This window comes from Gobius niger (genome assembly GCF_951799975.1).
Source record: "Gobius niger genome assembly, chromosome: 19".
In the NCBI taxonomy this organism is placed as follows: domain Eukaryota; kingdom Metazoa; phylum Chordata; class Actinopteri; order Gobiiformes; family Gobiidae; genus Gobius; species Gobius niger.
This window is the reverse complement of record NC_136870.1, coordinates 17241098-17264927: the sequence shown is the minus strand read 5'-3', so window position 1 is coordinate 17264927 and position 23830 is coordinate 17241098. Positions and strand designations below refer to the sequence as shown.

Below are 23830 nucleotides of genomic sequence, written 5' to 3'. Positions count from 1 at the left end.
AGTTTGGTTCAAGGCGGCCTCCTGTAATATAAGACATTTGGGTGTGGTCATAGCTTTGGGACTTTAAAACTGGAAAGCAAAAAGAGAAGTAGAAAAAAAAAACCTGCAGGGAAATGAAGTCATAGGATTAAGCCAGAAACCTCAAAGCCTTGAGAGGAGGGAGCAGGCGCAGTGTGTCTAAACGGTGCGCGCGTTGGCGAGAGGAGACTTTCTATTTAAGTACTGCTTTTTTTTTTTTTTTTTTGCTGCTCACTGTTGACTCAATTGTTCCCACACGTGCTCGTCTGGTTTGTAAGAAAAAAAAAAAGTTGGATGGTAGAGAGTATTTTCCATGCTGGAACCCATACCCACCACTGAGGTTATTGCGAATGTGGAAAAGTAGTTGTGAAATGATGTTCTCCTTTGCTTTTGGTTTTGTGGTTTAAACAGTTTAAGCACTAGAGTTTATTTCATTGTTTCGCTTGTACCTGCTCTGACCATTCTCCAGCAATAAAAAATGTCATCAATCCAAACAAGAGCACCCACTTTTGAGCTTCTGATTGGTGAAAATGTTTTGTGTGTTTCAGAATGGGTTCACTCCTCTGCACATCGCCTGTAAGAAGAACAGAGTCAAGGTGATGGAGCTGCTGTTGAAACACGGCGCATCCATTCAAGCAGTCACTGAGGTAAAGCATGAAGAGAATCATGGAATAGTTAACACTGAGGTATATATGTTTAACCTCTTACCCCCCCACCTGAACCGAGTACATTTCCTCCACTTTGGCTTACCCAAATCTAAAACCTTCTCGACTGAAGAGCAGTTTGAAAGCTAAGACCTACAAAAGTGATCATAACTTTTTTTGTCACGTTGTCAGCGCGTTTTTTCAAGCGTTTTTGTCATGTTTTCACTTTTTTGTTGCTCTTTCATTGCTTTTTATTGTTGCTTTTTTGATGCATTTTTGTGACATTTTTGCTGTTTTTCTGGCATGTTTTTGTTGTCAATTTTTTTGCTGTTTTTTGTCACATTTTTGCTGTTTTTTGTCACATTTTTTGTAGTTTTTTTGTCACATTTTTTGTAGTATTTTGTCACATTTTTGTTGTTTTTTGTTACATTTTTTGTAGTTTTTTGTCACATTTTTTGTTGTTTTTTTGTGACTTTTTGTGTTTTTTGTCACATTTTTTGTAGTTTTTTGTACATTTTTTATAGTTTTTTGTACATTTTTTGTTGTTTTTTGTGACGTGTTTGTTGTTTTTGTGACATTTTTGCTGCTTTTTTGTCACATTTTTTATAGTTTTTTGTCACATTGTTTATAGTTTTATTGTCAATTTTTTGTTGGTTTTATTGTCACATTTTTGTTGTTTTTTTGTTTAGTTTTTCCTCACTCGCTTTTTGTCATTTTTTTCAAATTTTCATGCTCATTTTCTTCTTGTTTTGGTCGCTATTTCAACGCCTTTTTTTTGACAAGCTTTTAGATTTGGGTAAAGCCAAACCGGAGAAAATACGTTCTGTTCAGGTGGGGGTTAAGAGGCTAAAGACAAAAACAAATTGACCAGTGAAAACCACCATTTCAAACTTTTTTTTTTTTTCAAATCTTTCAAATGACAAATTGCAGCGATTACAGCTCGGTGCGTTCTCTCTCTCTTCACAGTCTGGGCTCACTCCCATTCATGTGGCCGCCTTTATGGGGCATGACAACATTGTTCATCAGTTAATTAACCACGGGGCGTCGCCGAACACAAGCAACGTGGTGAGTGCTTTTTCTCCATCTAATAACATTATATTAACTGTTAACCAACTTTCACATTTGGCACGCTCATCTCAAAGGGGGGCATTGTATTAGAAAACTATAGACACTTTGAGGAATGACGCGACATGTTATACGCTCATGAATCCGTACACCACACACACAGCGCTGTAGGCTACACAAACCAGCCCAGTTTACTTTCATTAGATGTAGGAAAATGAAGAGAAGGCCTTCATTATCTTCCTCACACGACCAGATTGAAAAAACGATCAAGTGACTTTTGCCTTCATCACTGCTGTGTAAAGCCTTGGCATGTTTATCCAATAGTTTTAAATGTCCTCATACTGAACACAGTCTCCAGTTCGGGGCTTTTCGAAATGGGGACTTCCTAAATGTGGGGCTTTTGTTCCAAGATGAAGTTGTCTTGGCTTCTGTGGTGTCATTTTTGTAGCATTTCTGCGCTGATTATGATGGTTAAATTGTTAAAATGGTGGTGAAAAGGGAACATGGTTAAAGGGGATTATAAACAGCAGCTCTTGGAGTTTGTGAGTAAAATCTTTTCTTGATTTCATAAACAATAAGGTGATAAGTCAACCCTAACCTGACTGCACCACTCTCCGAAAAATGACAGATGTCTTCAAAATGATCATAGAGATATTATCAACATTATGTGAAATGTTTGATAAGATACAGAGAAAGCATTGTGTTGCCTCAGAGTGAGAAACTAGACACTAGAAAGATGTTCCTGGAACGTCTGTAACAATAACATTTGCACTTTTAAACCAGACGGAGCTTGTAGTCAGTAAACAGACAAAATGAAGGAGTGGAAAAGGGGAAATCACAGTCCTATCTCTTAAACCCCAACTATTTAGTCGCCCACGCTGCTTCTGTGGCCAGGTTTCCGTGGCAACTCGGCCTATGGGACGTCATTATGGTTTAAACGGGGGCGGGGAGGGAGAGGGGCTATCCTGCTCCTTCTAACTTGGGACACTGTACGTCAGAGTGAGCCGAGTGGGAGGAACAATGCCCTGCGTCTTTCAGTAACTTCCAGTTCAGTGTTTCTTGAGGATCCAAGTGGGAATGTTGCACCAGAAAGTTTTGGGGGAATAATTTGGGATCTATCCTTTTTGTGGCGTGTGACTCTTGCAGAGGGGAGAGACCGCGCTCCACATGGCTGCACGAGCGGGACAGTCCAATGTGGTGAGGTATCTGCTGCAGAACGGGGCACGAGTGGATGCCAAGGCCAAGGTAAAACATACATTTGTCCGGTGAGGGTTGCAATGTGGGTTATGCTCTCGGGACATTGTGGAGAAAACTGTTTATTCTTCTTTATAGAAACATTTTAGAGAATAATACACAAAATAGTGATTAGAAAAACACTGATGCAAGATTCAGGAAGAAAACAGGTAGTGCCAGTCTGTTGGCATTGTTGTTGACCATGCATGCTGCTTGCAACATTTGTTACACAGGGTTAGCCTCATAGAATAATTTCCAAAGTAAATATGAAAGACACTTTAGCCTCATCAAGATGACTTAGACATACATGTGTTTTTTTTTGTTTTGTTCTAATAATCCTTCTAAATGGTTGAGGATATGATGCTTAAACGTGCACCAGTGTGGGGCTGCATCTATATAAGCATTTTTTCTTATTTCATTTTATTAGTTTATTACAGGGACAATTCATATTAATCAACATTTCTGTAAATGTGCCTATAAGGTGATATCATCAAAATGTGAGGCCGTTTCTATTTCACCAACAAGCCTCAATTTATTATCATCTTCCACCTGAGTTACATTATTGCTGACACAGCCAAAAAAAAACAAGGAATATCTTAAAAATGTTCAAAAAGACCGATTTTAGTCAGGGTTTACTTCAGTTTTTGTATTATTTCGGTAGCGATTTAGTATATTTCACACAATTTGACACAATTTGCCTAAAGCAAAACTAATTGCTTACAATTAACGTACTGTGTTGAAATAGTTAAAAATGAATTGCAATTGCACTTTTAATGTGCAAATACACCGTACCGGGCTGTAAAGTGAGACGCTATGTACGCCTTTGTTGCCCTTTGTATACTGTTATTGAACCTTGCATTTCAATGTGTAATTACTTTTTATTACCTATACCCACACATGGAACTTGTAAGCTTTAATCTAACAGTCATAATTATAGTGGGAATAAAAGGTAACACTTTATTTTACAGTAACCTTGATACATTGTACCTAAGTAAATTTAGTACTATGTAATGTGCTCTGTAACAATCTGTAATGACTTATACCTATGGAATATAAGTCATTATATTCCATAGGTATAATGGAATATAATGGAATATATTCCATTATAATGGAATATATGTATTAGTAGTTTTGTAGATACATAATGCAGTAAGACATAATTGTAACCCTAACCTGTGTTCTATTTCATCATGTACCTACAAAGTACTAATACAAGTTATTATATTGTGTATCTAACCCATAGGTACAAGTTATTACACATTGTTACAGAGCACATTACATTGTACTAAATTTACTTAGGTACAATGTATCAGGGTTACTGTAAAATAAAGTGTTACCTTTTATTCCCACTATAATTATGACTGTTAGATTAAAGCTTACAAGTTCCATGTGTGGGTATAGGTAATAAAAAGTAATTACACATTGAAATGCAAGGTTCAATAACAGTATACAAAGGGCAACAAAGGCGTACATAGCGTCTCACTTTACAGCCCGGTATGGTGTATTTGCACATTAGTTATGCCGTCATTTTCCCTTGTTCCACCTCGTTGCTCTTTATTATTCGTTGTTCCATAGCGTCTCTCTTTACAGCCCACGCTGACATTTGCTATGGTGTATTTGTGCGTTAGCTATGAGGTCATTTCCCCAATTTATGAAACTTAAAGCTGGCACATCTACATGACGGCTAAAACACCTGCAACTTCACACGTTGTACACTTTTGTTACACTTTATTACTTACATGTGTAATTACTCATTCTTGTTTCTTGTTCCTACACATGGAACTCGCGGGCTGTAATCCAAAGTGTTACCCACATTTTTTCTCATAATGTGATGTGAGGAATAAAAACGTAGTCTTAAGTTGGTCTAAAAGTGACCTTGGCAGTTATACTAGGAGGCTGTGGGAGATGAGAAGCAGTAAAGGAGGGTTTGGCTCCGAGGGGGTTGTGAGTCTCCTCTCAGTATCACGGGGCATGGGTCACTGTAGGTTCTGCAGGCTCCTCCCACTGACCAGGACACGCTTGTGCCAGAACAATGGACGGCTCTAAATTGCCCCTGGTCAAAGAAAGGCTGCCTGCCAAATGTGTATCTCGAAATGTCAGCCGCTGCCACCAACGCGGCAACTCTTATGTGCAAGAATAAGGAATGAGGTCATTTGTGCAAGGCGAAAATGCAATGCAGTGACTGAAATCCCCAACGGAGAACATTAAGTTGATGGCTCACGCCTCATTTAGATCATTTTAGTTCTATTTTTACAGGCCATTATCACGCAACTGCCACAAAGGACTTTACAAAAACACACTGAAAGATTACAATGCAACATCTTTAGCCTCTATCAGGGTGTGGAAAGACTCCAAATTACCCCAAATGGGATCCACCACCATTATAGACAATTGTCGAGTTAATGGCACTTTTAAGTTTTGTATTAAATGTCATGTTTATGTAATGATGTGAGGTAGGATGGAATACTTTTGGAAACCCATTTTATTGTCATTGAAGTGCTCAGTTGGGATTACATTTGTTGTTTATTATTACAATCTAAATTGGAGAAAAAGAGTGGAGCAAACCTCTATTAGCCATTTAACTTACTCCTAGTTTAACACAACTGGCAGTTAGGCTGGAATACCTGTGGCTTTGACCATGTAATGTAAAGCCACGTTGTGTTTTCCAGGACGACCAGACGGCGCTGCACATTGCCAGTCGACTGGGGAAACCAGACATCGTTCAGCAGCTCTTGTCCAACGGAGCGTACCCGGACTCCACCACCAGCTCCGGGTACACGCCCCTTCATCTGGCGGCGCGGGAGGGGCACAGGGACATCGCTGCTGCCCTGCTGGACCAGGGGGCCAGTCTCGGGGTCACCACCAAGGTAGAGCTACACCACCTGCTCAATATGCTGTGTTTGGGTTTAGCAGTGCAGCAGTTAGGGCTGCCCAGAACATGCTTATTTCTGGAAAACATTTGGAGAAATACAGATCCCCAAAATGCTTCACTTTGATGTAAAACAATAAAAAAGTGATATGCTTCTTCCTCCTAATGGGGTGATTGGGGGGTCATTCATCTCCCCCTGGTGTCTCTGGCCAGAAAATTGCAGCTTTCCTGCCACCAATACACACTAATGGAATCACGAAGAAGAAGCTAACAGGCTAACGGGCAAAGCTAACTGGGCTAGTGCCACTTAAACAGTATTTACAGCCAAGTTTGAGTGAAAAAAATGATCTCCATTGTGTACATGGATGAACAATATCCCTCTCTCACTTTGTCTTTTCTATCAGCATAGTATTTACTCTCACGGACAATTAATGAGTTAAAAAAACTAACATGCTACGACACCTGCAGTGCTGCTTATGACCTCTAGGGGCATGTCTTTACAAATTGGATTCTTCATGAAGTATGTTATCTATAGCTCAGTTTTCAATACCTTAGATGTTAAGACTTCGGCTTCACGTCACCCTCCAGTGATGTAATGATTAACTCCTGATGCTTTGACATAATAGCTCTAGCAGATATGACTACTAAGGAAAGTCATGTTAAAGCTATATTTACGTATTCCCCAATCCACAGCAAGTAAGGTTGTCTGTTCTTTATCCGCTTTCAGAAGGGCTTCACTCCTCTGCATGTAGCAGCAAAATACGGGAAGATTGAAGTAGCAAACCTGCTCTTGCAAAAAGCTGCTCAGGCTGACGCTGCTGGGAAGGTAAAGACCCATCTAACAACATCGACCTGCGCTGCACTACAGTTACTGCTCATGTTGACTTCTTCTATGGGTAGATTTTTCCAAGTTTGCCCCGGAATATACACTTGAATTTGAACTACAATGTTGTGAGGTTTAGAAAAAGGTATCAGATAGGAGGCAGTTTCAGGTAAAAAAACTTTATTTCAGTCTCAGAGTGGAAATTTTGTACAGAGGAAGGGTAGTTGTGTGGGTTGCAGGATGATGAGGTTAGTGGCGGACCAAAGGAAGGGATTTGTGGAGTAACTAATTGGACCGGTCATTGGTTTGAGAAGATGCTGCAGGAGATAGATTTGACAGGTTGATTTGTTTGCAGCAAGGCCATATTAGTACTGTACTGTTTAAAAAGAAGACAGCCAAAATAACATCAGAAATAAAGCCACAATAAATCATATATGACAGAAATTCACTTGTGACGATCTACAAAAGAAATACCTACCCATAGGAGAACTTACCTGAATGAACATAAGCCAAACTCAGTGCTGATCCTTCACTCAAGTCCTCCAGCAGCATCACTGTCTAACACGCCTGTATACATGTGTTCAGAGTGGACTAACCCCACTGCATGTGGCAGCGCACTATGACAACCAGAAGGTGGCGCTGCTCCTGCTGAACCAGGGAGCCTCGCCGCATGCCTCAGCCAAGGTACGTGCAGCTCAGAGGCAGCAAAAGTGCACCGCAGCCTCACTCCGTCTCTGTGAAAGCATCATGACCTACTTTTAGTCAATTAAAATGCACTCTGTGGAGGAAGGGCAGGTTGGAACTTTTTTCACGAGCGGATGCGGATCTATCGGGAATCTTGCCACATGATTAGCACATAGGAATTAATCTTGTGCTTCGATTGATTCTGTAGGTTCATATTGAAGTTAAAAGGTGAGTTTTGTTTTCAAAAGGGAGAGAATCTACCAAGCAGCCTGTTGTTATGTCTGCCTAAAGCACCCCATACGACAAGAACCGTCATGTATTGCGTTTTCTGACACCTTTAAAGTATTATGTTCTTCTGTATCTTCATTTTCTTTGCTATCTGTTCCCTGGACGACTTTTTCTAAACAGTGAAGTCACATTTATTAAACCTCCTTGCCAAGTTTTTCTCAATCTCAAACTATAACAGAAGGAGGAAGTTGAATTTAAATTGTCCCTGTACAGATTCTATCCACATTCTTCACATGCACAAATATTTATGCATATTTTACATCTTTCAGGCTGCAAAAGGGAGTGGGGCCTTTAGAAGCCACTCGGCAATTCTGTTCTGGGTCAAAGGGACTGAGGAGCAGGGAGAGACATCCAGCAAATTGCCAAAGCTAGGACCCACTAGAACCCATAGAACAAAATGTTCTGACATGTGCAGCAGCCCTAACTACTAGATCAGCTCCACTGCAAAGCAGAATTCACATTATGGCAACACTGACAGTGCATCGTCACATACTTCAGGGTTTGCAATAATTAAAAATAGTTTATATGCAAGGGCGTGTTGGGTAATCGGGAGAGTCGGGAAATTTCCTGGTGGGCTATGGTGCTTTTGAGCCGGCAGAATGAATGAATTAATAACAGAGTCACCGTTGTGCTATTCCAGGCCTAAAGGCTCTAACTGGGCTGTAGCAGCCGTAATGGTCATGTAAATCTATCATATAATGACTGATGTATCAAGATCAGAAAGAGCTTTTGCATCGAACCTTTTATATTATTTTACGTCGAAATAACCCAGAGGGGGGGATCTAGTTCAAGTTGGTGCAGTCCAATCCAGCAGAGAAGTGTGTGTAAAGAAGGGGAAAATGCAGGTGAAATGTAGAAAAAGTGGACCAATAATATATATTTTTATCCACATAACGTCATAATGGCTTATGAGGCCAGCACACTATAACTGAGCTACACTTCCATAGATTTATGGGCCTATCTAAATCATTAAATTACTGCTTTTCCAATATGCTTTATAGGACGAAAAGGGTTTTCCTCTACATTCTACCAGAAAGAAAATTTGTACGTTAGGTCTAATTCTTGTGAAAGGACAAAGAGTGCATGTCATTAGACACAATCACTTCAACATTTACCCAAAAGTAAAATGTTTTAGAAAATGTCCATGCGGATACGACCCAAACATGCAGTTGCACAAGTTTAGTTAATAATATTAAGTGATATTTTTATCCTGTTTTCCCCTCAGAACGGCTACACACCGCTTCACATCGCAGCGAAGAAGAACCAGATGGAGATCGCCACTACGTTACTGGAATACGGGGCGTCCACGAACACTGTCACACGGCAGGGCATCACTCCGCTTCACCTGGCCGCACAAGAGGGCAACGTGGACATGGTCACGCTACTGCTGGCCCGGGACGCTCCGGTCAACATGAGCAATAAGGTGCAGCAGAGACAGGAGATTTTGCTCTCATTGTGCAAGAACAGTTTCACTCATTTCAGTCAAAACGTCTCCTCTGCTTTGGTCCTCAGTCTGGGCTGACGCCGCTGCACTTGGCCGCCCAGGAGGATAAAGTCAACGTGGCTGAAGTTTTAGTAAATCACGGGGCGACTGTTGACCCGGAGACAAAGGTGGGTTAAGTTTACTTTATAGCCTATAGTCACATAGTCATGAATGCGACATATAAATCAACCACTTCTTAGACATTTCCCTGAAGTACTTTGGATAAAATGTAAGCAATCTGTTAGGTTCAATATTATTTAGAAGACTGTTAAAGGGATATTTCAGGATTTTTGACTAGGGCCTCATTTCCTAGTTATTTTTAAGTCATGCAGTCCTTAGATTTGAAGAGTTTAGTGATGCTAGGCTAGTGCATGTCTATGGTAACTAGTAGCCTGCTTTAAAAACCTCCTCAAAATCATGGGGTCGTCCTCCAAAGGTTGCCATATCTGATTTGTTGAAAGCTCCTTTGTGAATTCCACATGTAGTAATGTCGGCTGCAGGTAAACAAACTACTGTAGATCCGGTAACCTGTAGATCCGGTAACCTAGCAGATCACTCCGCCGCTGCGTAGCTTACAACCAGGAAGCTGACGCTGCTCAAATATATTAAAAGAAAAATTCAGTCGACACAGACATTTATATGGGTAGTGTTTATATGGTGTTATAAGTGATTTGCCTCAGGTGCACTGTACTTTGGTAAGATTGTTTTTAATGCAGGCTACTAGTTACCATAGACATGCACTAGCCTAGCACTAGCCTAGCGCCACTTAACTCTTCAAACATAAGGACTGCATGAATTAAAAAAAAAAAAAAAAATCTCCAGAGATCAACAACACTCTGGATAACTACGAAATGAGGCCCTATGTAAAAAAATCCTGAAATATCCCTTTAAGTACTTCACCCACTAACTTATATTGTTTTAGCTAATGCTACTCCCTAAATTGATTTTCATGACATTCAATTTACAGCAATCGGCCCTGATGTCTATTGAAAATGTTCCAATGCTAACAAAAACATCATCATTTCATTTTTCCCACAGTTGGGCTACACTCCTCTCCACGTGGCCTGTCACTACGGCAACATCAAGATGGTCAATTTCCTGTTGAAAAACCAGGCGAAGGTCAACGCTAAGACCAAGGTTCGCCTCTCACTGCGTTCTATTGATGTTTGACAGTCGTAAACGTGTTTTTTTAACCTTTCTCTGTGTTTGTCGTCTGTGCAGAACGGGTACACGCCTCTGCATCAGGCCGCTCAGCAGGGGCACACTCACATCATCAACCTGCTGCTGCGCCACGGGGCATCGCCAAACGAACTCACTGCTGTCAGTAACAATGCTTTACTTTCACAATATGCTCTGTATGACATGTCTCAAAGTCGAGTGCCACCTTTGCCAGTTGTATTGATTAAGTGTTGGGAGATTGACTTGTTTCTAACACAAGCTTCAAGGGTTTAGTGCAGGAGCCTCAGCGCATCTGATGATTTGTCAACAATAGTAACTAGTAATTTCAGAACTCAACACTGACACTCATGTACCTCTGTTAACCAACTACATTATGTTTTCCTACAGAATGGGAACAGCGCTCTATCCATCGCCAAACGGCTCGGGTACATCTCAGTGGTGGACACTCTCAAAGTCGTCACCGAGGAGACTGTAACTACTCAGGTCAGACTGGGGGTCCCACATGGTCTTGTTGTTTACGTTAAGCCAAAACATTTGGTGACATTTAGCATAAATACTGTGACATGAAAGAAAAATTGAGAAGCTTTCTCTCCCTATATGGACACACGAGGGTCAGAAGTGGCTGCTTTGGTCTGAAGAGTAAAGCTGACATATGAAAATGTGTCATGCAATATCTAGTTTTAATAGAGACACTTTTTTGAGCTTTTACCCTTGTCATAGCGTTGTTCCCTCATCAAAAACATATGGACTTGAATTGAACATTTTATTTCGAGCCGTATAAACAGAACTATACAGTGTTCAAGAACAAATACAGAGACAAGGGTATATGCCATATCTGTCCAAGATCTTTACCTTTACATACAACATACGTCCTTTGCCCCTATAAATACACATGGAGTTGTAGTTCTTGCAGTTTTGAGGGAACACAAACTGTCCTCCAGATTTTTAAAGCCAACCCCCATCTATTTGCTCAAAGGAGGTAATTTACCAAGTGTTTGTTCATGTGCAAAGTGAGTAGCATGTGCAAAAGTGGATCAGCAGCACAGTCATTTACTCATTTGTATTCTAATATACACATCAGATATATTTTGTGTTTTCAAATGATTAATTGGTTAAAGAGACTAGATGCAAGTTGGCCATTTTATACTCACTTCTGCCACCTCAGGTCACAAATTCAACTGCACCTTCTATATTAAACTTGTCAGTCATGCACAAGTTTTTATTGCACTTCGGACCCGAATTAACACCTTTTTGAGTGACAGTGCAGGATTTTAGAGGCAGTTGTGGTGAATAGGTCTGGGTTCATTCTTAGGACATGGCTGGAACAGGTAGGGGGAGGAAAATACATAATTTTAACATTTTTAAACCTCATATAGTCCCTTTAAACATGTCCACAAATAGCCGCTCTTTTCCAGCTTGCCCTCCCTTTTAGCGGCCGTATTGATATATGAACCCAAACTGTTCATCACAGCATCATATATTTACTAGCATGTTGTTAGCTAAAAGGGAAAGCTTGCATTCACAGTTTTACAACGTGTCATTCGCACCTACAGAGGGTGTTCCAGGCGAAGTCTCTCACCTTACAGTCTTTTCTTGACACTGACATCATTTTAAAATATCAAACATAACATATCAGTGCTGAAGTTTCCAAAAGAACGTTTCTACACCTCAATCTTTCATGATGTGTCCACTTCATTTTAAAGAAGATTTCCGGTTTGTTTCAGACTGTGACAGAGAAGCACAAGATGAATGTCCCGGAGACCATGAACGAAGTATTGGACATGTCTGACGATGATGGTAAGGAGGATTTTTACGAGAACAACATGTCCCAGGACAATCTGACTTACATTGTGGCAGGTTTAGACTCTAAAGGGCCTAAGTGACTGTAATGGCTCGGAATAAAACATACCTAATTTGTCTATAAAGTGCACTCTATTTAAGCCCTAAGTAGTTGTCCATTTGCCCTGCCATATCCGGACCATTCACATGTTTTATTTCGCTCTTATTCTAAATGACCACATGCTCATCATTATTATTACAAGTGTGATTTTATTTCCTGTTTGATTTTTTCCATCATTCTTGTTTTGTTCTAACCCTTTCCTCCATGCCGATCACACAGTGCGTAGGGCCAATGTTCCTGAAATGATCACAGACGACTATTTATCTGATGTGGAAGAAGGTATTTTTTTCCATCCATTGTTTTATTTTTTTATTTGCTTCATTGTCATCCCTTTTTCTGTTGCTTTGCTTTCGTGCATTCTTTGGCTGTTATTTTTTTTTTCCCATTTTCTTCCATTACAACCTACTACTCAGTTTTTGGGTGAAGGTTTGGGAAAAGTTAGCCAACACATCGCTCAAGAGTCTGCGCTCTCCTCGTTTCTCAGGAATTCTGCCGCTCGACTCACAATATTTGATCGTCGCGCCCCCCACTTTTTCCCTACAGTACATTAAAGCTTTCTCAATTCTCTCTTTTTTGCGCCCCTTCCTGGTTGCCATGGCGACTGTCTGCACATGGCATTGTGGGTATAGATTTCCCTTTCATTGGTCGGAGTGGGCCGCGCACACACACACACTCAAGCCTTTGTCTGCGGCGGCTTATTAGCGACGTTCCCATTGTACGCTCACACATTGGAGCAAAGCAAACAGCGCCGTGTCAGCTGTGTCTGTGCACAGCATGTGTCTACGGAGGGGCGGAGGGGCCAAAAAACACATGGAGCCGGACTTTACACTGTACCGCCAAGGCATGTGACATACTGCCGTTTGTACATGGGGATTGTAGTCGTGCAAAAGCATTTCATTGCTAAATACATGGAGAATACAAACTTTCTACAAAATTTAGCTTGAGTGCATATTAATGTCAGTTGTCGTTGTAAAAAACGCCAAGAACCTAATGAGAGGATTGAGATGTGTGGTAGGCAGAGGTGGGTAGAGTAGCCAAAATATTTACTTGAGTATAACTGCTTTAAAATCATGCTAGTCAAGTAGAAGTGAAATGTAGTCGCCCAAATATTTCCTCAAGTAAGAGTAAAAAACTACTTGAAGAAATTGTACTTGAGTGCTGAGTAACTGAGAGTACATGAAAAACAAAACACGGTAACACTTTACTTAACACTACCCTTGATACATTGCACCTGCCACATAAAGTATAATGTAATGTGCTATGTAATAATGTGTAGTAACTTGTACCTACAGGTTACATACCCAGTGGAATAATGTGTATTAGTACTTTGGAGGTACATAATGTAATAAGTTATAAGACCCAAACTGTATCCCCTTATCTTATGTCTTGTTACATTATGTACCTCCAAAGTACAAATACACATTATTCTATTGTGTTTGCACTGTATAGGTACAAGTTATTACAGACTGTTACAGAGCAGATTGCATAGTACTACATTTGGCAGGTACATTGTATCAAGGGTAGTGTAAAACAAAGTGTTACCAAAAAGGTTAACATTACCATAAAAATGTATAAAAAGAAATCAAAATGCTCAAATTGTATGCGTTAAAATGAATATTTTTTGCTCAAAGTAAGAGTACAGATAATTCTTTTTAATGTTACTCAAGTAGATGTAAAACGTACTGCATGAAAAAACTCTTCTTCTATATTATAAATCTTGAGGGACACTTCCTTAAAATAGCCTGTTGTTATTGGTTTTAAGATGAAGATATTATTACATTATATCAAGTATCTTGCAGACTTTAAATTCGGTGTCAGAGTTGTAACATTTTGCATATTTTCTTTTAAATAGTCTTAAAACACTTAAAGGGCTAATATTGGTTTATGGATTTGACCTTGACCTGAGCCGGTCCCGTCACCTACATCTATAACCACAAGGCTACGCTCAAGATGTTTTAGAGCAGCAACACTTTTTTTTTTTTTTTCAATGGCCAAAACTTAATACTAGAAATTAATGATTATTATTATTACAGAAATTGATGTTGGAAATATCGACATTACCTTCTCTTGTAAGTCCCTGACACTAACCCAAGTGTGCCGTGTTTTTTTGCCGTGAAGATTTGGCTTTCGTTTTAACCCGCATTTTTCCGATCCACGCCTGGTCGTTGCAGTGTTGTGTTGTTGTTTCTGTTGTACAGCTTTATTACCGTGTTGCAAATCGTGATCTAAATTTATAAGTGAAACATGAGTCGGACGAATGCACGCGCGGAGCAGCTGCGCGACAGCAATGATTAACGTCTGCAATAACTCAGAGCTAATTCAGGGCGGCGCTCAAACAAGGCAGCAAAACTACGAACTGCTCAATCATTATGTCATTTTATGCAGTCGGAAAGTGCATTGAACAGCGTAATATACCTGAAGGTGTAGACTGAGTTTCAAAGTACCACGTTAGCCAATGGATTAAAGGTTATATTATGGTTTATTCTGACTTTTTAAACTACTTTAGGATACCTTAGCCTTGATATTTTTGTAGAACTTCAAACAACTAGAAAAATCCTTAGTATTAAATATGTTATTAAATGTAGTTCTGCATAAGACCAGTAGATGATGCACTGCTGCTGTATGCTTCTTAAAGCAGTACTAAGTAACTCATGCCCCTAGAGGCCATAAGCGCCACTCCAGGTGTCGTAGCATGTTACAGTTTTTTACTCATTAATTGTCCTTGAGAGTAAATACTACTCTGACAGAAAAGTCAAAGTGAGAGAGGGATATTGTTTATCCAATTACAGAATGGAGATTATTTTTTTCACTCAAACTTGGCTGTAAATACTGTTTAAGTGGCGCTAGCCCACAGTTAGCATTGCCCGTTAGCCTGTTAGCTTCTTCTTCGTGATTCATTAGTGTGTATTAACGCCTCCGGGTCGGAGCAGGGAAAGCTGCAAGTGTGGTTATCTGGCCAGAGACACCAGTGGGAGATAAAAGACCGCCCAATCATCCCATTAACACTTGTATTACCCCCAGAGGGCCTACGAAAAGGATTTATTAAGATAAACAAGTTCTAGTACTGCTTTAATTGAAGTTGACAAAAATGATCAACAATAGCTTCCCAAATCAGTTTAAAACAGGCTAATCTGGAACTAGGAAGTGAAGAGATCCCGGACAGACCCAGGGATCTCGATTTAATCTTGGATAATTTCTTTAGTCTTTGTGATCGGAGGGTGGGCTGGCGCTTTGAGTGCAAAAGAGAAAGAAACATGCATGAATTAAGAAAAACACTGCTTGTGTTTGATGAGGATGTGACATAATAACAAATTTAAAAGCTAAAAAAAAAAAGCCTTCCACTTCTAAATGGCTCGTGTATAGTCTGCTTCAGGTTCTACCATTCACTTATATTGCACTATTTATAATATATTCAATCCAGCCCACCAAAGTGCTGTAAATCTCTGAAACCAGTTAAGAACAGTAGATTAAATGCCAAAAATAATACTAAAGCCACTAAAAAGGCTTAAAAACCAAAAACATGTCATAATATTGACTGTGTCTAACAGTTGTAACATGCATTGCTCTTTAGTCCAGGCTGAGCTATTTTTATAGAGTTATGTAAGAAAGAGATATTTTTATCCATTGCTTGATTATTCTTAGAACTTCAGATTATTGTCATTGAAATATTGTTCATTTTAATTAATGTTTTATTCATTAAGACAGATTTACATAGACTTGAGAGATTTCTATTTAGTATTCAAATCTATCCACAAATGATGACAAACTTTCTGAGGATTATGCCGCTCCCAAGATTGCACGGATGCGTCTATTGTCAATGAACCAATTGTTCGCTTTGTACGAAAACAACAGAAAATCAACAAACGTGTTTATTTATAGGTGCACCTGGGACAGTAGTTGTAGCGGAGTGTGTTGACAACTTTTCAGATACACACCCTCTTATACTATTCCTGTCCCGCTCTGTCTCCAAAAGTGTCACACGGCGGATAATCCCGGTGCAGGGGCGGATGGGCGGCCGAAAGCTGATCTGTTTGTGTGAGAGGGAAGGAGAAAAAAAAAAAAAAGAAGAGAGAGAGAGAGAGACACACAGTGATAGGCAGTGCGCGGGACGGGGGGTGGGACCGTCCCGGGACAGTGCACGCATGAACAGGAGGCGCGTGAGAGTGGAGAGTGAGAGACAGGAGCGAGGGGTCGTAGACTGGGGGGGAATTTGAGGATTGTTACCCGCTCGCCTAAATGAAGTGTTTCAAAGTAGGAGGTGAGTTTTAATCTAAGTTTGCCAAGTTAGCGGTGGGGGATGGGGGACTGTAGCGTTTGTGGTAGCTGCGATAGGGGTGTGGGAGACCAGAATTGGGGAGGTGCGGGGGTCTCTAATGCTTTGTGACCGCTGGAATGCCTGTCTTTCTTTCACCGCATGCACTTGTTGCCACGGCTCTCCTGTCCTAACCCCTACCTCTCTGACTTCAGTTAGGAAGAGCCTCTGTGGGGGGATAACATGCCGCTAACTTTCTTCGTTTTGGACTTGTAACGTATGTCAAATTCATTTATAAGCGGTTTTCTTGGTTGCTGCTGTTTTGTATGTGCTAAAACACTTATCTGAAAAACTGTAGTCATGCCTGCTGCCTCGTGCACTCCCATATTGTGTGTCAAGCGCTACTGTTAGGTTTTCATCTTTAAAAAGGAGTTTTTTGTGTGCTAGCTTTACTGAGGACTTTGCCGCTGGTGACCTGTTCCCCACTATTTGCCCTGGGACAAAACACATTTAGTGACAGAAAGACTTTTGTTTTGCTCTGCGTTGGTGTGCAGCGCAACAAAAGCCCATCTGGGAAAGAGCCTCTGGTCAAAGGCTGTATTGATCATCCTGCCCAAATCTGTGGACACAAATAGTTTAAATGCCCATTAAATGGACCACTTTCTTACATTTGGACCAGGTACACTGCAAAAAGTAAATATCAAGCGTTGGCTTAAATGGCTTGAATTGAGGAAATGTATCTTGTACACATTTAGACACTTTTCCTGATTGGACCAAGTTTACTTTGCTTGTTTGAGGAGATTTAAGACCAGTTCTAAGGTAAATCTCGCTTGAAATAAGAAAGTAAAATTGCCAATGAGATAAGGGCAATTTTCTTACCCCATTGGCAAAGAAAATTACCTGAAATAAGGACGAAATGTATTGGGACGAGTCAGAAACATCTCAACAACATCTTAACTAGTCAAAACAACTAAAATTTGGATTATTATGCTTAAATTGAGATGTTTATACTAATCTACTTAATTACCTTTTGCAGTGTATTACTTCAGTTCTGTTCAGTAGCTAGTTAGTCATATTACTTATGACCTTTTTATGTCCAAATTTAGGTCTCTGTTTTAGTCCTGGTTCAGTCCTGCTTTGGTTCTTCCCTGAGATTATGCCGTCCTGTTGTTTGAGAGGATACTTTTGCGACAGTTTGTGAATCACTGACCTGCACCTAAAGCGTTGCAGAATAGACATAACGACCATTGCCGATTTCTCTCATCGGGTTGCCACGTTTGTTCTTGTGCAGGCGATGATGCGATGACGGGGGACACAGACAAGTATCTGGCGCCCCAGGACCTGAGGGAGCTGGGGGATGACTCTCTGCCTCAGGAGGGCTACATGGGCTTCAGCGTCGGAGCGCGGTCGCAAAGGTAAGAAGAGCAACCAATTTGATGAGGAGTGTTTTCATTAAGTCACTGAGATGTTCCATGTGACTGACATTTTCTAACGCAGCCTCAAAAGCTAAACTGGAAACTTAAAAATGTTCTGTTTTTTTAGTTTCATTACAACGTTTTGTGGTCCTGATTGAAACAAGGGCATTAATTGTACAGCATATCCGCTAGAACACTCAAGTCAAGAACACACTATTTCCATATAGGATCAATGCCTTTTCTCGCCGCGCTGTTGAACTTTTGCTCAGTCGGACAAAGTGTGAAAATATTGACTCGCGCTGCAGCAGAGGGGTGGAGTTATTGGATATCTGAGCAGTGACACACATGGACCTGGAGCCACCGGAAATTAGAGCCAGTGTCAATAGCAATGGCCTTGAGCACTGAGCCGCACAAATGCACAGAGGAGTTTCGACCAATATAAGGCAATGAAGGCTAGACCTGTCTGAGAGCCTGGACACAGTTCACTAATGATGCACTGTGAGATATATTGGACGCATTTTTGAGGGTGAAAATCGTGAGGAAAAACATATGCTGATGATTGAACACGAAAAACACTCTCGCTCTCGCCTCAAGAAAGAAAGTGTTTCACATGTATACATTTTATGCATTCAAACATCGTAAAAGCTGTAAGCAAAGTAAAGTTGAACATTGAAACTATGTTCAAGGTTCTCATGACCCACTTTAGGGTCCTGATCCACTGGTTGGAAACAGATAATGTGGAAATCCCACCCATCTAATGTTTTACCGCTTCCAGTGTAATTACAATTGACTTTTGGCTGCTCCACCCTCCTGACTTGCTCAATTGTTGCAAGGAAAGGCCGATTAAAATACCATTGCAATGCTAACATGGAGGCAACAGTCACGATCTGCCATATATAATGAAACAAAGACCGACCAAGCATTGTTTATGAGCCAGGAAGAATACAATTCATCCTCAAAGCTTATGTGAGTTTTGCAATGGACAACTTGTGACATTAGACGACTGGGTGAAAACACTATGAGCAGTTCCTTTGGGGTGTTCCATGGTGTGCAGTGGTCAGGATCAAAAGTGGTCCAAGGACATTGGTAAATGATGCACATGGGGAGTGAAGGCCTGGGCTGATGAACATATGAGTGACTTAAGCTATGCCTGGTATGCAAATTAGTGAACATATAATTAGTTTAAAAAAAAATTCCACCAAGAGTGCAGGTCCTGTACATCTCTTTCACTCCTATTGTGTTCATAATCTCTATTCTCTCCTTATGTCCCTCGTAAATGTTAGTCCTAAAGTCAGGTAAGACTTGAGGCATGTCACAGGGTCCTCCTAACTCCCCCGTCCTGTCCTGTCCCTCCCTCTCCTCAGTCCCTGACCCTTAACCTGCCTAAAGCCCCAAGTACCAGTCTCTGTGTCCAAACCCCCCTCTGTTTCGACTAACATGATTCCACTAACAGCTCTGTAGATGTGGTGCTGTGTCTCGTGTGTAGTTTTTCTTAGTTCCCAACCTCAGTTCTGGAAAACCTGGGATGCTGTGTAAAATGCAAATAAAATATTTTATTTTGCTTCATTTTACATAGTGTCCGAAGTTTTTTTTCCCTGGAATCATACAATATCTATATTTGCACACATGGTTTTATTTGCTGATGGTGTTGATTGTAAATTTGATTTATGCTTGAGTTTTTGTGCATTGGTGGTCAGCAGGGGAGGGGGCACTGCTTTACGAGCTTCCAGGGGCCTGAACTGATACATCTGCATCAGTTTTGCGTCAAGCAGCTTTTTACTTTATGTTAAACGGACATATGCACTATCATATGTATTGTTTGTTTTGACTGTAGCATTCCTGTTGCGTGCTTCACAAGCTAACTGGTGTGAAGTGCAAATAGCTCTGGTGTAATTTCAGTTCGAGACTTCGTAATCATCACATGTCACTGCTCGGGAATGCTTTTTATTTACTCATAAAAGCCCATAGGCTGCACACCCATTATTAAGCATCTACAAGACAGTCTATTACTAAACACCACAAAACAACTACGTTCTCTCCGGGGCTTCATGACATACGGCTGTAGGTCATGCACTAGACCATCATCTATTATGTCAATAAGTCATGGGTTCACAACCTACTGTATACTGTGGCAAACACAGTAAGGTGATGTGTGAAATATAGTGGCGTGTACTAAGCTGCTCAATTCTTCCCATTAACAAGCAATTATTTTTTAATACTTAATCCATCATTTAGTTCATTAAAACATTTGGCGCCGTAATCAGCTCTTGTGGAATAGTATCTTCATTAAACCTATTCAGCCTTGTTTTCTTGACGCTGTATTCACTGTATAGACAAGTGTGAGATTATAATGAATAGATTTGTTATCGCCGTAATGAGTGTTTTACTCCTTTGTTTCTCTGCACTCTCCCCTTCCGGAGTTTCCTCAGCAAATTGTCATAATTATAAATCTGGAAGCTTTCACTTGAAGTGTTTTGTAAACTTGTGCAGTGTATCTGAATACCGACGCTGCACTCACGGTGGTACACTCTTGTTAAAGGTGCCACATCAGGTTCCTGGAAGCTGCATGCATTTAATGTGTTTGTGTTTTTGTTTTTTCTGTTCACTTCCCTGTATCCTCCACCTTACCCCGCCCTCCCTCCCACCTGTGTGTGTCCATCTTTGTGATTGTTGCCTTGGTAACTGCACCAAGCCTGCGTTCCTTCAGTTCTGATAGGTCCCACACTCTGAACCGCAGCTCCTACGCCCGCGACAGCATGATGATCGAGGAGATGCTCGCGAACAAAGAGGTAATTTTTTTTTTGGTCTTTTGGGGGGGTGTTTTGATAACCCATGACAAACAGTTATTGGCTGGACTTCTGTATTCCAGATATTCTCATGAAAGTTCCTTACCTTTGCAAACTTACTTACATGGGCTATTACACACATAGTGACCAGAATACCCAATGGCCGCTGGCTGCTCTGCTTTGTGACGACGTCACTAGAGGCCGCCATTGCTCCACCATTGCTGTAGTACCTTCTTGTAGCCGCTAGTCTCTCATTGGAAAGCATTGCACTTTAGACATGTAAAAAACAACTTTAAAGCCTCGTTTCTAATTTTCTTAAACTTTCTACAGCTAGATAATTCCTCCTGTGAAAACGCTGGGTTAGTTACAATTAAAGAAACCAGGCTGCTTTTTGGAAATCTTGTACTCTCTTGGAGCTGCGCAAACTATAAGTCACGTAAGGGCCAAGTCTACAGTGAAGATCCCGCCCTTATGCCCTTTTTAGGAACATGCTTCGTCAGAGCTGGGGAGGGGGAGTCTGTAAATCCGCCATGATTTCCTCCTTGAACGTAGATATTTTATCAAACGGGGATGAGTGAGGAATGACGGTCTATTAATAATATCTCTATGAGAATACCCAGCCTTTGTACCCAGTTAACCTTCTCGAACCAAATAACCAGGCTAAAACTACAGGGGACGGGCACATGTCCAAGTGTGCCGATCAGGCTGTGGTGCCGTGCCAAATGTCATCAATCCTCTTACACCTGAGACATTGTTGACAATAGGCCGACCAATCCTGTCACATTATTTCACGGTAAGGAGTAATGAGATTAGTTACCGGCTTCTACTTCTACTCTTCACATATTGGAAGGATTACCGCCATGTTCCTGAAAGTTCGAAAATGACTCCGGAGGTTAAGTTTAGGTGGACCTCGGTATAAACGCTATAACAGGATTGGGGATGGCCTGTGGGGAGACTCAGTTATACTCTGTGGATGCCCAATAGTGCACTTGGCCAGGAGATTATTTCTGAATGTGACAGGTAATTTTGCTCCTCTCCTCTCTCGCTGCTCCAGGCCATGTGTAAGGAAAAGTCCTTCATTGTAGAGCAGCGCAACAAGGTACCGACTGAGACCTACTGCCGTACTGTACATGCATGGGAGATTTGATTTATTTCTCTACCTTTAAGTTCATTTTTATTTGGTTTACATGATCAGTACATGTCCATCAACCACATTTGTGTTTGCTCATATTCTCATATTACTCCAAGTCATTCTCATGAATTTGCAGCTTTCCTTTTATCCTACCCTTTTGTGCCATTGACATCTCCTTCACTGAACCGAACTACTGCAAAACGCAAATCCGTTTCCACCTAACACTGTTGTTTTTCCTTCACTCCAGCATTTGTCCGTGGCGAAGGACTGCGACAACGAGTCTTTGAGGAGATACAGCTGGACGGCGGACGCACTTGATAACGTTAATCTGGTCTCTTCACCAATCCACTCGGGGTAAGTAACACGTGGAGAGAGTCACACGAGATGCGAAAGTTGTTTCTTTGTCCTTCGTTTGATGGTAGAATGGCTAGCGTCCATATTTTCAGCAGGAAGGATGTGAGCCCTTAGACCAGGAATAAAGTATGCATAAAGCAGTGTTCATTTCATCAACTAAATTATGCATAGTTTTTGTTGTTGAAATATATTTGCTGACTGAACGTAAAAGTAGGGTATGTAGCATAAATAGTATATAGAAACAGAGGGGACTGAATTTAAAGCAGAACTAAGTAACTCATGCCTCTAGGCCATAAATGTCATAGCATGTTGCGTTTTTTTTACTTATTAATTGTCCGTGAGAGTAAATATTACATTGATAGAAAAGATAAAGGGAGAGAGGGATATTGTGCATCCAATTACACCATGGAGATAATTATTTTCACTCAAACTTGGCTGTAAATACTGTTTAAGTGGTGCTAGCCCGCAGTTAGCTTTGCCTGTTAGCCTGTTAGCTTCTTCTCCTCCGACCCGTAGACAGCGAAGTTGCAACTTGTATTACCCCTAGAGGGACTACAAAAAGGATTTATTAAGGTAAACAAGTTACTTAGAATTGCTTTAAGTCTAAACTATCTTCCCTGAAACCCTTTAATATGAACATTAGCAACATATTCTGATTGATTTAAATAGGTTTAGTCAAATTACTTTGCTGCACGTTTCATTATCCTGAACCACTAGACCAGAGGTGTCCATACTATGGCCCACGGGCCAACTGCGGCCGGTGGCCCACTTTTAATTGTCCCGCTGCAAATTCTAAATTATAATTTGTTGTTTGTATATTTTTCTGTATGTGGCCCTCAGTGAAAAAAGTTTGGACACCCCTGCACTAGACCAAAACTAAAATGAGAGTGATTAAAAATGGTGTCAGTATGTTGGGTTACACTAAATAGGCCATAGTGATTTACCGTGAGAGAGAGTGGTAGTCATGTCTTATTTGTCAGTCTTGCAGCATTCCAGCTATTATCCTGAAAATACCTCAGGAATATAAAGAAATTGTGTGTGCGCCTTGTCTTGGCTGTTGCTTCCTCATCTTTCACGTAACCTGGTGAAAACGGGGGGCTTGTCGAATCTGATTTTTCTTGTTAATCATGTGCTCAGTGGCTCCTCTTTGTTGACCTGTCCCTCCTGCGTTGCTTTGTCGTCCATCTTGCAGTTTTTCCTCTCCGCTCCCGCAGTACGACAGCAGGTGACTGACTGACTGATGGTTTTCCCGTGGTTTCCCTCTTCAACACTTTTCTCTTTGGGTTTTGAGTTTGGTTTCATAGTGACACACCAACATCTTTTTTTGATTTTCCCTCATAACATCTGTGCTTGCCTTTGCTCCACTTCAACTTAATAGCTTTGGAATTCTTACACATATATTTTTTATTTTAGACAGGAAAAGTGAGATATGTTGCAGTGAGAAACTATTGTGCTAACTCATTTAAACCCCGTTTTTGAAAGTGATATTCCAGGATTTTTGGCTGTAGGACTGATGAGATGCTATTGCAGTAATGTTCAGTAATGTGTTACATCTGCCTAAAGGCTGTGGCCACTGGAGTAGTTTGCCATCACAGAGTGCAAGTGACTAAAGTACATTGAGAACATTAATCAAGCCCATTAATAACAAAAGTGAAAAAAAAAAAGTAAATCATTCCGCCATTGAGCTGGCAAAGAGTAGACTTTT

The 23830-nt window shown here is 40.8% G+C and overlaps 1 protein-coding gene across 22 annotated transcripts in view; it reads left to right on the top strand.

Moving 5' to 3' along the window:
- The window catches only part of LOC306978931 (ankyrin-3-like), a 103159-nt gene that overhangs the window by 48848 nt on the left and 30481 nt on the right, over positions 1-23830 (top strand). For 7 of the 22 annotated variants that reach the window (XM_079577674.1, XM_079577672.1, XM_079577668.1 and 4 more), the window contains 18 exons: positions 567-665; positions 1629-1727; positions 2874-2972; positions 5630-5827; positions 6557-6655; positions 7238-7336; positions 8850-9047; positions 9137-9235; positions 10146-10244; positions 10329-10427; positions 10674-10769; positions 12011-12083; positions 12406-12465; positions 17730-17853; positions 20546-20642; positions 21694-21738; positions 22019-22125; positions 23318-23350. In XM_079577674.1, coding sequence (XP_079433800.1) covers positions 567-665; positions 1629-1727; positions 2874-2972; positions 5630-5827; positions 6557-6655; positions 7238-7336; positions 8850-9047; positions 9137-9235; positions 10146-10244; positions 10329-10427; positions 10674-10769; positions 12011-12083; positions 12406-12465; positions 17730-17853; positions 20546-20642; positions 21694-21738; positions 22019-22125; positions 23318-23350 — 1823 coding nt within the window. Of the gene's footprint in view, positions 1-566; positions 666-1628; positions 1728-2873; positions 2973-5629; positions 5828-6556; positions 6656-7237; positions 7337-8849; positions 9048-9136; positions 9236-10145; positions 10245-10328; positions 10428-10673; positions 10770-12010; positions 12084-12405; positions 12466-16113; positions 16445-17729; positions 17854-20545; positions 20643-21693; positions 21739-22018; positions 22126-23317; positions 23351-23830 lie in introns of those variants that run through there. The other 15 variants (XM_079577666.1, XM_079577659.1, XM_079577677.1 and 12 more) reach the window with 6 other exon arrangements.